The sequence below is a fragment of the Pholis gunnellus genome (assembly GCF_910591455.1).
Source record: "Pholis gunnellus genome assembly, chromosome: 16".
NCBI classification, from domain to species: domain Eukaryota; kingdom Metazoa; phylum Chordata; class Actinopteri; order Perciformes; family Pholidae; genus Pholis; species Pholis gunnellus.
In genome coordinates this window covers 3,409,595-3,421,822 of record NC_136543.1, presented here as the reverse complement: position 1 = coordinate 3,421,822, position 12,228 = coordinate 3,409,595, and the positions used below count along the sequence as shown (strand labels likewise).

At 46.7% G+C, this 12,228-nt stretch overlaps 1 protein-coding gene across 2 annotated transcripts in view; it reads right to left on the bottom strand.

The window, feature by feature from the left end:
* Nucleotides 1–1,191: 1,191 nt before the first annotated feature.
* The window catches only part of cica (capicua transcriptional repressor a), a 33,982-nt gene continuing 22,945 nt past the window's right edge, over nucleotides 1,192–12,228 (bottom strand). Inside the window, exons 10-22 of one of the 2 annotated variants that reach the window (XM_079175996.1) lie at nucleotides 11,855–11,987; nucleotides 11,391–11,473; nucleotides 10,435–10,882; nucleotides 9,428–9,570; nucleotides 8,395–8,555; nucleotides 7,901–8,120; nucleotides 6,777–7,065; nucleotides 5,464–5,645; nucleotides 4,973–5,115; nucleotides 4,030–4,181; nucleotides 3,711–3,845; nucleotides 3,498–3,623; nucleotides 1,192–3,008 (exon numbers count right to left, since the gene is read on the bottom strand). In XM_079175996.1, the coding sequence (XP_079032122.1) occupies nucleotides 2,737–3,008; nucleotides 3,498–3,623; nucleotides 3,711–3,845; nucleotides 4,030–4,181; nucleotides 4,973–5,115; nucleotides 5,464–5,645; nucleotides 6,777–7,065; nucleotides 7,901–8,120; nucleotides 8,395–8,555; nucleotides 9,428–9,570; nucleotides 10,435–10,882; nucleotides 11,391–11,473; nucleotides 11,855–11,987 (2,487 nt within the window). In that variant the 3' untranslated portion in view covers nucleotides 1,192–2,736. Of the gene's footprint in view, nucleotides 3,009–3,497; nucleotides 3,624–3,710; nucleotides 3,846–4,029; nucleotides 4,182–4,972; nucleotides 5,116–5,463; nucleotides 5,646–6,776; nucleotides 7,066–7,900; nucleotides 8,121–8,394; nucleotides 8,556–9,427; nucleotides 9,571–10,071; nucleotides 10,883–11,390; nucleotides 11,474–11,854; nucleotides 11,988–12,228 lie in introns of both variants that reach the window. The other variant, XM_079175995.1, reaches the window with a different exon arrangement.

Below are 12,228 nucleotides of genomic sequence, written 5' to 3'. Positions count from 1 at the left end.
TCTATTACCTGTGTGTCTTCATATATATTTATATATTGTATATCCTGAATATATATTTCATATATATCCTGAATCAACTGGGTTTGATAACAGTCAAGATGGTGGGCAAAATAGTCATGGTGACTATAAAAATACTGTCTCTAGAGTAGAATATAGAATGTAGAATACGATGAAAAATATACTATTGATAATGTTGCTGTATGGAGAAAGAGCAAGAGGTTGTTCGTGTTAACACGCTACCTGCATGTGCCAAAACATACACGCACACCCGAACACAGACCTAAATGCACATATATGGAAATACCGGTATATATATTTTTTTCACACATCCAACTGTATACAGAGAAATAAAAGAGATACCCATAATAATAACTACCCCCCGCTCTCCACCGAGGAAGCAAAGAGCCAAAAAGTGCTATTCAAAAATTGTCTTGACTTTTAGTAAGTTATACTCTCTATCTCTTCAACAATAACAATAATTGTGTGATTCTTTTTTGTTTTATACCATAGTTAAAGACAGTATCACAACAGCTCATTCCTCTCACTGACTGACTGCATTGGATTTAATATCTATGGCACAGAGCCCCCCCCCCCCCCCCTCCCGATAACAAAATAACCCACCCCAATTTCCGAAAAAATAAAAATAAAAATAAATGTCCTATTGCACCATTTGACGGGAAAGGATAAAGTGTCGAGAAGAGAGGGAGGAGGGGAGGGCTCCAGAGACTGCCCTCCAGGGCTGGTCTAGGATCTGCTTTCCCTGAACTAACCCTAACCAGAACCATCCTGAGCTACATAGCGCTTGACCCGGGACCAGTGCTTAAGGGCACTTTCTAACAACACTTGAGGGGTTGAGGTAAAGAAGAGGAATGAGGAGAGTTGAAAGAAAGGGGGGGCAGGGAGGACAAGGAGAGGAATAAGTTGGTTGATAACATACGGAACAAGGTTATTATTTTTTTTTCTACTAAAACAATCTCTAAAAACAATACTTTCCTGATTTAACTTGCGGCAAGACGGGCCGCACAAATTGTGCAAACACCTGATTTCAACGTTTTTACAAAACGACAAACGCCCCTGCTCCCCCCACTTCTGTGTCTGGTGAGAATTGAAGAGGAGGAAATGGGGGTAAGGGGGGGGGGGGGGGGAGAACCGCCCCAGGTACAATTAAAAGTAGGGTGGGGCGCAGACTGATTTTGTCCCCTTTTTTGTCCAGAGTTTACTTTTTTTTTTTTTTTTTGTGATTTTATATTTTTTATGCTGGAGAAGAAACACAATAGAGCCACAAGAGAAAAAACAGGCCACGGTATAACGGGTTATTTCCACGGCAACGATAACGAGAGAAAGCAACATTATATCCACTGGGAGATTCAGAGAAGTTTGGTTCAAATTCTACTTTTTCTCTCTGTTGGTAAGCTTTATCGTGTTGTTGTCCTTATTCGCTATTATTATCTTGTCTTCCTATAGTTGGAAGATGAATCTTCCATCCGATAAGCATCGTCCACCGTTCTTCTTCTGCCTTTTTTCTCTGTGCTCCGTCGGGAGCCGGTCAGTCAGTGTCGAACTTAAACGTAGATTCTTCGAAGCCTCACAACCAATAGTCTCTTTACATAATCTCTTTACGGTGCCTGTTCGCACAGGGTTTTTTTGGGGGAGGGGACCCCAACAGACATACAGACATATAGAATCAGCTCCCGCCAATGAGGACTCAGTCTTTCATAATGGCAATAACTGAAGGTGCAAAGATTGGTCACACTACATCCCAACTCCTGCCTTCCTCTTTCTTTTTTTCCAGGAGCGAACTGATTTCACGCTTTCAGTCTCTCTTCTCACTACAATCACTAAAAACTGTGCAGGCCAATGGCTTGGTCAGACCAGATTTGACTTTGTTTGTGTACGAGTGTTCACACTGCACAGATGTGTCCATGTTTGTGTGTGTGTGTGTGTGTGTGTGCTGTATATGTGTGCGTGTGCTGTCTGTCTTGCAGCATCGAGGGGCCGTGGAATATCAGTGGAGGTCGTTGGGGTTGTGTTTGTGTCCCGACCACTGTGCTGAGGAGTGGAAGGGGTGAGAAGGAGGTCAAGTCAATGGCATCTGAGGGCTGGCTGGCTGGCTGGCAACAGCAAACTGCATCTGCACAATAAGTGACAAAGTGCCTTTGTGTGTCATGATCCTTGGTGGCTGCTCCCGGGGACCGCCAAAGAGTAACAGTCTGATTTGGTAAGGGTGTGTGTGTGTGTGTGTGTGTGTGTGTGTGTGTGTGTGTTTATGTGGGATCATGTGCATGCTGGAGATTACATATGCACCAGGGTTTGTGTGTGTGTGCTGGAGAGATAGTGAGTGTGCGCCACAGAGTTTGTGTGTCGATCTACAAACTACTGAACAAATGTGCTGAGAGCAGACCTGGGCAAAGTGGTAACTGAAAACACTCTGGATACTTGGGAGGGGGGGGGGGGGGGCAATACTGCAAGAAGCACTTGACTCGTCAGGACTTGTGATTTGTCCACTTTTGAGGCTTTTTTTTTTTTTAAAGTCTGATTGGACGAATCAAGCGCACCTCGAATAGTTTGAATATATGCAACTGTATTCAGATGTAATTTTGCCCAGGTCTGGTGGAGATTAGTGCCAGTAGAATGGATCCCGCCGGAGCCATTCACACTACTGCTTCAACGCACACAAGAACATTCTTCACTCTTCCTCCCTTCCTTGATTCTTTCCACTCAGTCATCCCGTCCAGCTTAGGACCCTTCGGTTTTTGGCTCCTCGGGGCTCCTGGCTTTGTCTCCTTGCTGCTCCGCCCCTCCGTCCTCCCGGGCTGATTGATTGAAAGAGGAGCTGTGGGACGGGGCGGGGCCGGCTTCGGCTAACCCAGCCAACACTCCCAGCTCGAAGGTTCCGGGCGCGGCCGTCTGCATGATCTTCTGACGGACTTCGCGGATCTTCAGCTGCAGACACACCTTGGTGGGGAAGGTGTCCGAGTAGCGTGCCTGGAAGGCGGCAGTGGCCTGAGCTGGAGAGGGTGAGAGAAATAGGAGGGAGGAGGCGAAACAGAGAGCAAGAAGATTGAGCGCTTGTTATCAACACTGTATCAAGTATTAACATATGTCCTGTGTGGTATTCTTTATGACTGCAATTCCGTGTTAGTTTGCTTTGTATTTATTGAGCATTTTGCATCACATAGAGATAATGAGTGAGTGGTTACCAAGTTTAACGACACATAAACTGAGGAGGGACAAAAGCAGAAACAAAAGAGCCCTGTAAATCCAGCTCACTCATATTTCTCTGATACTGTAAAATACAAAGTGGTTTTAAAGGACTTCTGTAAATGTGAGGTAGCTCCCCTCCAGATATGTGAGTATTACTGCTTGCAATGACGGCACAGACTGTTTTGAGCTGAACTGAGGTTTGCCCGCACATTTGAATAAAAGTCAAGTATTTAATCTCCATTTCAGGTAGTTATTCCTATCGTAACATTGTGTCCCATCTACTTGTGGTTTACCTGAGGGGAAGAAGCCATGTTCCTGAAACAGCTGCATGACCAGGGCCCGGCGCTGATCCAGAGTTCTGCGCAGAGACGAGTAGGGGACACGGTCCAAGTCGCCGAGAAGATCCTCTCCCTCGGTACCTGGTTGAACGAGGAGAACATCGTGTCACTTTCAGTGCACCTTTTTGGAGCTGCTCCCTGCTGCTGCACCCGATGTACCCGTCGTACCCGCTCTGTCGAAGGTGAAGATCTCCCCCTCACACTTGGCGGCGCTCTTCGGGGTGTTGGGCTCCGAGCTGCAGCTGGAGAGACGGCGGGTCTTCCTCTTCGGGGAGCTGGGGTCTTCGGCTGTCGGCTCCAGCTCTGAGATAAAAAGGGGGAGGGACAAGGGGGATAACAAGGGTATGAAGAGAAAAGGGGACACGTAGGAAGAGAGGACAGGGTAGATTTTAGAAATATCAAGCATGAAAAACGTCATAATTCCAAATCCAAATAACACAATGTTGCTTTTTTAAAAAAAGAGTACATCTCTCTCTGAGCATCTCACCGTTGGAGTTGCGTCTCTTCCTGCGGTAGCTTCCCAGGATGACTCTTGGCGAGGTGGCCAGACTCTGCAGAGTGGGTGAAGGCAGGACCTCCTCTGGGTTGAACTCTGGAAGCTCAGCAAAACGCTCCTCAAAGTACGTCTCCGACAGGACCCTGCACACAGAGAACACCTTGGTAACGCCGGTTCCCACCCCCCACAACAGTCCGGTAATCTGGTGGGTGAAATTATTAAGGGATTGGATGCTACGTAGGGCCGAGTTGTGTCAGGGCTTTCTCTTGTCTGTGGCTTCCCCACCACTCTCCGGCTGTCTAAATAAAGAACAGAAAGGGTAGAGCACTCTGCCCACTCACATTCAGGAAACAAAGAGTTTCCATCATCATTTTATGAAGTCGAAGGACTGGTCGTAAAATAAAAAAAACTAGATGCCACAATGTGCGAACATCAGTGTTAAATAAAGTCGACAAATGGAGTCCCGTCCAGGGCGCTGAATCTCATCTTCAAGCTGCTTCACGCTGTAACTACAGAAGATGAGCTACTGTTATATGAGCGCTCTCAGCTTGACAAAATGTAAACTGTTAGAATAGAGAGAACATTGTCTGACAACGACCGGAGAGCCAGAAGGACCAGGCTGACTTGTTTTGTTTTGCTTTGGCACCGATTCTTCGAGAGCCGTGACTCTGATGAGTCCGATGGGACTTTTAACGAAAGCTCGTCTCGCAGCCAAAGATGAGACTCGAATTATGACTCAGCGCTTAACGTCTCGCATGCATTTCCCTCGTTTTATGGGTGCTTCCTCATTTGATGTCATCTTGCATATTCCGAAGCTTCTAGACACTAAACCCACTCGGAAATATTTGATTAATAAAAAAAAATGGAAGCTCTGACGAGAAGTTCCCTCAGCTAGTGACTCGCACCTGTCTCGTGCCGACATCGTCCCACTTACTTCTCGAGAGAGTCGGGTGTCTTTTTGAGCGGCGGGGGTCTGAACTTGGTCTTCTTCGAGCCAGAGGGGGGCTCTCTTTCCGCAGGGGGAGGGGGTGGGCGGTCCAAACCCGGGGGCGGCAGAGGAGGGGTGCGAGGTCCGGCCTGGGAAGAGAGCGAGACAGTAGGTGTACCATTCCCTCACGACTCTTTGAAATTGTCTTTATAATTCCTTCCACTGCACAATATCTACGTTTATGGAGAACTGTTTTGTTAGCATCTCTCTTTGTCTCTGTACTGTTGTTTCCAGCTCAGAAAAGATTGTTTGTCTTGCTGTAGGGGAAAAAACTGTTGATAAACACCTGATGTAAGTGTGTAACAAGAAGAATAAGACATTCTTGTGTATCCCTGTATCAATTAGACCTAAAACCGTTTGAATAGGCTTCTAAAGCTCTTTCACCAAAGCTTTGAGAGATGAGAGAATCCGCTGAATGAGCTGGGCAGCTTTCTCACCTCTTTGCTGCTGTCGTCCATGCTGTGGTCCTCTCTGTCCGTCTCCCTGCCTCCCTTTTTGTTCCTGCTCTCCTTCACCCCTCTCTCTGTCTCCCTGTCCACGTTGCTTTGTTTCTCTCCGCCGTGTCCATCTCCGAGGTTTTCTTCTTTGATGTGCAGGCAGATGTCCTCCTCTTTTTTAACTGGAGCAGATAAAGATCATTTTAGACTTTGATTTAAAAAAATATATATAATAATTCTGCATCATCCTCATCTTAAGGTTCTTAATCCTGCTGGCTCAGTTTTAAAAAAAAGATTTGAATCTGGAGGAAAAGCACTGATTCTGCAACAATATGGCCCCTTTTAATGCCTTAAAGGGATAGTGTGGATTTCTTGAGGTGGGGTTGTATGTTCTTAGCCATAGACAGCAGAACATCAGTACAGCAGGTAGCGATCAGCATGTTTGGAGAAACAGACAGAAGTGCCACCTAGGGAGCAAAGCAATGCTGTGGACTTATTTTAGACACCTAAAAATCAACATCAGTTTAAGTGTACGCTACATTTAGAATATTTTCACCGCTTTATCTTGTCGTCACCAAAGCGCCCCGACTCCACTGAAAAAAACTGTAATTTAACCTTCTAGAACAAGGAAGTCGCTGGTCTACCACTGCCTCGATCGGTTAGTTTGTTTGCATTATTGTGTAACTTTGGTGAATCCAAATTAACCCTTTAAAACCGTAGACTGTATAAAATATGGGCGAATCCTCCCTGAACTGACCTATAGGGTTCTGAGGAGCCACTGTGAAGCTCAAAGTGGGCAGTGACGACTCACGGCTAATCAAAAAATGGGAAAAGATGTGGATCGTGGGTGGAGCTGAGGCGGGCCTGGGTGACGCTGCAGACGACGCAGCTAGCAACCTGAAACCGCACCTACCTGTCACTCAATGCGGCCACGTGCTCCTTTATGCCTAACTTTAAGCCTTAATAGAATTGAAACAGGTGAGTTCTATAAAAGTCAGCCCCTAGTAATGTTGTAATTCACATGGATATTAGCTATAGAGACCATAACCAGGCTGTAAACATGTTCAGTTATGCTCTAAAGCTGAGCATTTTTAACATAGAGGTCTATGGAGATTGACTCACTTTTGGAGCCAGCCTCAAGAGACCATTCGAAAACTGCAGTTTTTTTGGCCCGTTGGCTTTATTTCTCAGCACTGGAGGTTGTTGCTTGGTTTAAAACAGCAAAGTCAACTAACTTTTTTTTTAGTAACCTAACTAACACAAAAAAAGAGTTACATTTAAAGCCAAACCACACAGAAGCGGTGGAGCGTTACCTGCTGTGATATTTATCGCACAGGTGGCAAAAGAGGAACTGGCAGCACAGCTCGGCCACCCATCCTCATTCGGACCATCCGACAGGTTCTCCCTCTTCACCTCCACCTTCAGCTCCACCTCCTCTGCCGCTTTAGGCAGAAGGGTCGCCGCCGCCGACCCCTGCGCCCCTGTCGCCGATGGAGAGGAAGGGCTCGTCCCGTCCTGGGCCGGGGCGGCCACCGCGGTTGTAACGGACACCACGCCAGTGGGCAGCGCAACGGTCGGTGCAGGGTAGATGGCAGTTAGCACCTGACGGAGAAGACAGCAATGACAGCAACGAGAGATTAGTGTGGCTTTTCTGGTTTATCCCTGTTTGCTTTGTAGAGCAAGAAAGCTAACAGCCGAACAGTGAGAATGTCATGAGGTGAGCTGAAGAACCCATCACTGCCTGCCATTATGAATCCAACTTTAAAGTATTACGGTTCATAACTCCTCACCACACGCTTTAGAGCTTTTACTGGCGCAGGGTTGTCTCCCACATCACTCTTTTCATTCACACTGTGTCTGAGGGAGCGTTAGCTAGCAAGGACCTGAAGATGTGCTGTGACAGGCGCGGTGATATTCAAACGTAACTGGTCATTGAAATGATGCATTTTAATTTCTGTATTCATGTGAATTATTGAATAATTTGGAAACTGCTGCCACACAATGTAAAATGTAATGTAATGTAGTCAGGATTAATTGATACCAGAATGCTGCACCTTTAATCCCGCTGCCTCTGGAGCTGCATGTGCTCCAGCTGACTTTCCTGTAGTACAATTCCTTTTTTTCTTTTTTTTATGTGCATGTTTTAAGAGGTATTTGATACGGTTTAATTAATTCATACACCAGTGGTAAAACATGGACATTTTGTGAAATAAATCTGCAGTATTTGTATTGAAAAGAAAAACCTCCAACATATAGAATTACTACTATAAAGATATAGAAATATATAGTAAAGAATTACTACTGTAAAAATAGTAGTAATTCTTTCACTCCTTAAACATTATCAACTTCTTTTATAATTAATTTTTCATATTTTCTTCGTGACCGCACCCCTATGTGCTACGGTGTTAACGCTGTACAGTTGTCTATTCCTCTTTACCTGACGACCGGCGGCTCCCGAGGCCTGACCCGGAGGGGTCTGTGGTTGACAGCTCAGGGGCGGGGCCAACAGGGGCTGAACCAGGGTTCGCCCCGCCGGGGCGATGGTGGTGAAGCCCAGGGTTGCCAGGGACGATGGGAGATACGCAGGGCTCGGAGCAGGCGTGGCCTGTTGGGGCGTAGCCGCGGTAACTCCCGGGCCAGCCTGGACATAGGTGATCCTGAAGGAGAGAAGAGTCTGAGTGTCAAAGCCAGATATTACAGCTGAGGATTACAAATACAAAAGGCAATAGTGACCAACATTTTACAAAGCAATAGCTGACTTCAAATTGCTTGTTTTGTCTGACCAACAATCCAAAACCTAAAGATAATCAGTTTACTGTCATAAAAACAAAAAAGACTTTCTTTTTCCACATTTACTGCAAAATAAGTTATGAGCCTCGCTAAAATCAAAATAACTGAGGAAAATCAAAGCGTCTAATAGGTGTTAGTGACCTGGTGGGTGGAGAGGTCAGAAGAACGGTCTGCGGGGGCGCGGTACCGGGAGACATCACTGTTGCCACGGAAACAGGAAAGGGACTCCCAGGATGCACTGCTGCTGCACCGCAAGGGTGAAGGTTGGTCTGGACCACAGGCATCGGAGCGATCTGGATGATCTTTATTGGGGGGGGGGGGGGGGGGGTGACACATAAACAAAAGGAATTTCTCACCAACTTATCTAAACATAGGCTGATACCTTTTTTAGGGAACACACTTCTGATATATATATCTATATATATATATCTATATATATATATATAAAATGTTATTTATTATGAGACAGAGAGAGGACGAGATGCAGCAAAGGGTCATGGGTAAGACGTCCACTCTACCAGGGGGTGGTCCTAAGAACAATTCTAGGAGTTTGTTAAAGCAACTGGGCCCTTCAGAATAAAACGCAGCACAGTAGTAGAGTTACAACTAACCCTAACCCTACTAGCATCATTCCTCACCTAATTTGATTGTTTGGATTAATAATTAAGTTTATAAGGGAAACATTTTTAAAATAGTAGGAAAACAAAAATGCCCGTTAGAAGGTCAGTAAGCATGGGAGATTAGTCCAAAATCCACAAATAATCAATTTACATTTATATAAAAGAGAAAAGAGCTAACTCATTCATTTGAAAAGCTAGAACCAGCTAATATTTTGTATTTTTCCTTCATCAAATGGATTCTCTGTCCCTGCAAAGCAGCAAGTGTGTGATGGTACTTTCTAAACTCAAAGAGGGAATGCTTCAAAAAGCTTTTGTCCAAATCAGACCGGTCGAAATCGGATAAAGACTGCAGCACAGAGCAGTAAAACATGAGCATAAAGCGAACTGACCTTCGAAAATCTACCTCGTTCCCATCAGGAACATGTGTCACGTGTCTCAGTCTTAGCTGCTGATGCAGATTTGACTACCTTATCACCTGTCAGCAAACAGGGTGGCGTCTATTTAACCTCGGGAGCTGCTCGCACTCGCTCCAGTCACCGCGTTAAGATTCTTACCTTGTTTCCTGTCACGGAGCCGTTCTGCACAGGAAGAGGCGGAGCTACCAGAGAAATGGAGGGATGAGGAGGAGTAGACCCGGTTCTCACTGTTGCCATGGGAACCAACATCTTGCTCTGCAAGACCGGCGACTGGCTTTGGACTAACGAGTGAGGAGGAGAGAGCGGGCAGACAGAGAGAGAGAATTAAAACACTCAGCGTGAGAAGCAGATGAATCGAGCCAAAAGACGGGAGGGGAAGACTGCACAGGAGCGACGGGTGGGTGGAGACACACTGAGACATGAGAGGACATTTCAGCTACTGATAATAGTGAAATCCCTCTCTGATAACGAGGTGGAACAATGTTCTGTTGCTTCAGACTCGTCTGAATAGAGTGATTAAGGCATGGGTGGGCGGCGGGCGCTCATACTCGTGTCAACAGTGCTTTCCCTGTCAATCATTCATCTCCCGTTTATGTAAGACAATCAAATCTATTTTCAGAGCTTCCTGCGGAGACGATTAATAGAAAATAAGGGACTTACAGCAAAAAGAGAAGAATTTAAGAAAGACTCTTTTCCAGGTCTCAGTGGAGATCGGTGAAAACACTAAGACTAAACTCTGATTAGTTCTTTCTTTATCAGCCAACTGCTGCTCTCTGTCTCACCTCTGGTTCCGGGGCTGACTGATGCAACTCTGATGCCCGCCCCCGAGTGCATGCCATTGGCCAGGGCGGCATTGGCGGGCAGGGAGAGAATTTGCTGGTGGGTGAGTTGAGGGGAGGAGAGGCCCTCGGTGGGCAAGATGTACTGGACCTGCACTAGCGGCTTGGGGCCGGCGGGAGGTGTGAGAGTGGAGGTGGCGCCGGTGGGATGGAGCTGGGGCTGGAGGACAGGTAAGGGGGTTTGCGCGTGCACTGGCTGGGCGGCGGGAAAGGACTCTCCCAGAACTAGGCTAGTGACCAGGCCGCTGCCCCCCATGGGAGTTACACTGACTGGACCGGGGGAGGAGGATGAGGACAGGTACCCACCACCCACGGCGATTGGCAGCTGCTGAGGTCCGCCTCCTCCAATCAGGAGAGCGTCTTTCTTGTCCTGAGGCAGGGAGTTGCCGGCGACGGCTCCTTCCTCTGGCATGCTGGCGATGGGTCGCACCACATTGGTCACCATTGTGGGGGCCGTGCGGACGGCGCCAAGGACCTGAGTCAAACCCTGCTGGGCCAAAGCAAAGGGAGCCTGGCCGCTGGATGGATGAGAGGAGACCTCACCACCTCCTCCACCTCCTTCTCCTCCATCTGCTGCTGCTTCTTCTCCCTTGGTTCTTCCCTCACTCCCCTCCTCTCCCTTTCTCTTCCTCTCGGACCCCCCTTCACCTCCTCCTCCTCCTCCTCCGTTCCCTTTAGCGGAGTTGGAGTCGGAGTGAGGAGTGGAGGGAGAGCAAGAAGGGAGAGAGGAGCGAGCCACTGGCTGGAAGCCATGCTGGAGGGAAGAAAGAGAGAGACGGAGGGATCAAAGCTGGGAAATTTACTATGTAAAGTTCTCTTCTACTTCATGAACACATGAAGCTACTTACTTAAGAGCTCACAGTACCTCTGGAAAATCTGTGAGTTTGAAAAGTTTGATGGGGATAAAGGAACCACCAACGATATGAGGCCTTTAATGCAGAATTATACTGTTGGTAAAGAAGGCAACTCTACAAGACTCAATACCTAAAATAATCCACCGACATCAATACTTAACTCATACGTGTGATGAAGACCCAGATTCAGTTTTTACTAAATGTGGTACCTTATACTCCATGCCTTGATGCAAAGACTATATATGGAATAAAAGTACTGAATAAAAAAAAATCTATCTAATCTAAAATCCATAATATTGTACATATATGCAGTGCAAAATGAGGGAGGAGAGACACGCGGTTGCCCAGAAAATCAAGCTCAAAGTGAAGTCTGAGTGATTCCAATGGCTTGATGACGACTGCAGCTACCTGTCCGTCTGGTTCGTCTTCATCGCTGTCCGTCACTCTCTCCTTACACTTGAGGTCGATGGAGCCTTCGGGACAGGAGTCCTCTGAGGGTGGGGTATAAATATGAGAAGTTAGCCCATCTCAGCAAAAGGGGACTTAACGCACAATATTCTTTTAACTGCTCCCCGTTTATAATCAGTGCCTTCAAACCACCAGTATCAGCATCAAATGGCCAATTATGAGCTATTGTTCAATTCTAGCAATTAACAGTCCCAGGGCTGAGGCTTACCAGATGACACAGCTTCTTTTTTTATTTTTTATCATTTAGGTGTTTTGCTAAAACCGTCATTCTGATTATGAAGTGTCAGTGTCTATTTTTGAAGACACACTGATCGTTGTGGGAACTGAAACTATGACTTTTGCGGTTGTGCAACAACAGCCTCTCCCAACAGCCACTAGACCGCCGTGCCGATCACCTAACTCACCCATGACGTCGTCGTCTCCCTCTTCCTCACAGATGACCATGCGCTCTTCGTCGCTGGTCACGTCCTCGCTGAGCCTACCCTTGTACAGGGCCTGGGGCGGGGGCTGACGGCGAAACAGACTCGCCCCCTCCTCCTGACAGGAAAGGCAAAAGGAGAAGCACATTTTACAGTTTTACAACCTAACTATGAAGCATGAATCTCTGTCTGTGTGTCCTTCGCATATCTCGCGAAGCCATCCGATCTACTTCACACTTGGTGGGTGTTTTGCTGCGGACCCAGGGACAAGCAGTATTAAAATTGGCGTAATTTGGACATGCGACAACGTCAATATTAATAAGCTTTGAATAAACAAGCTTTAGCGTTGAATGTAGCAG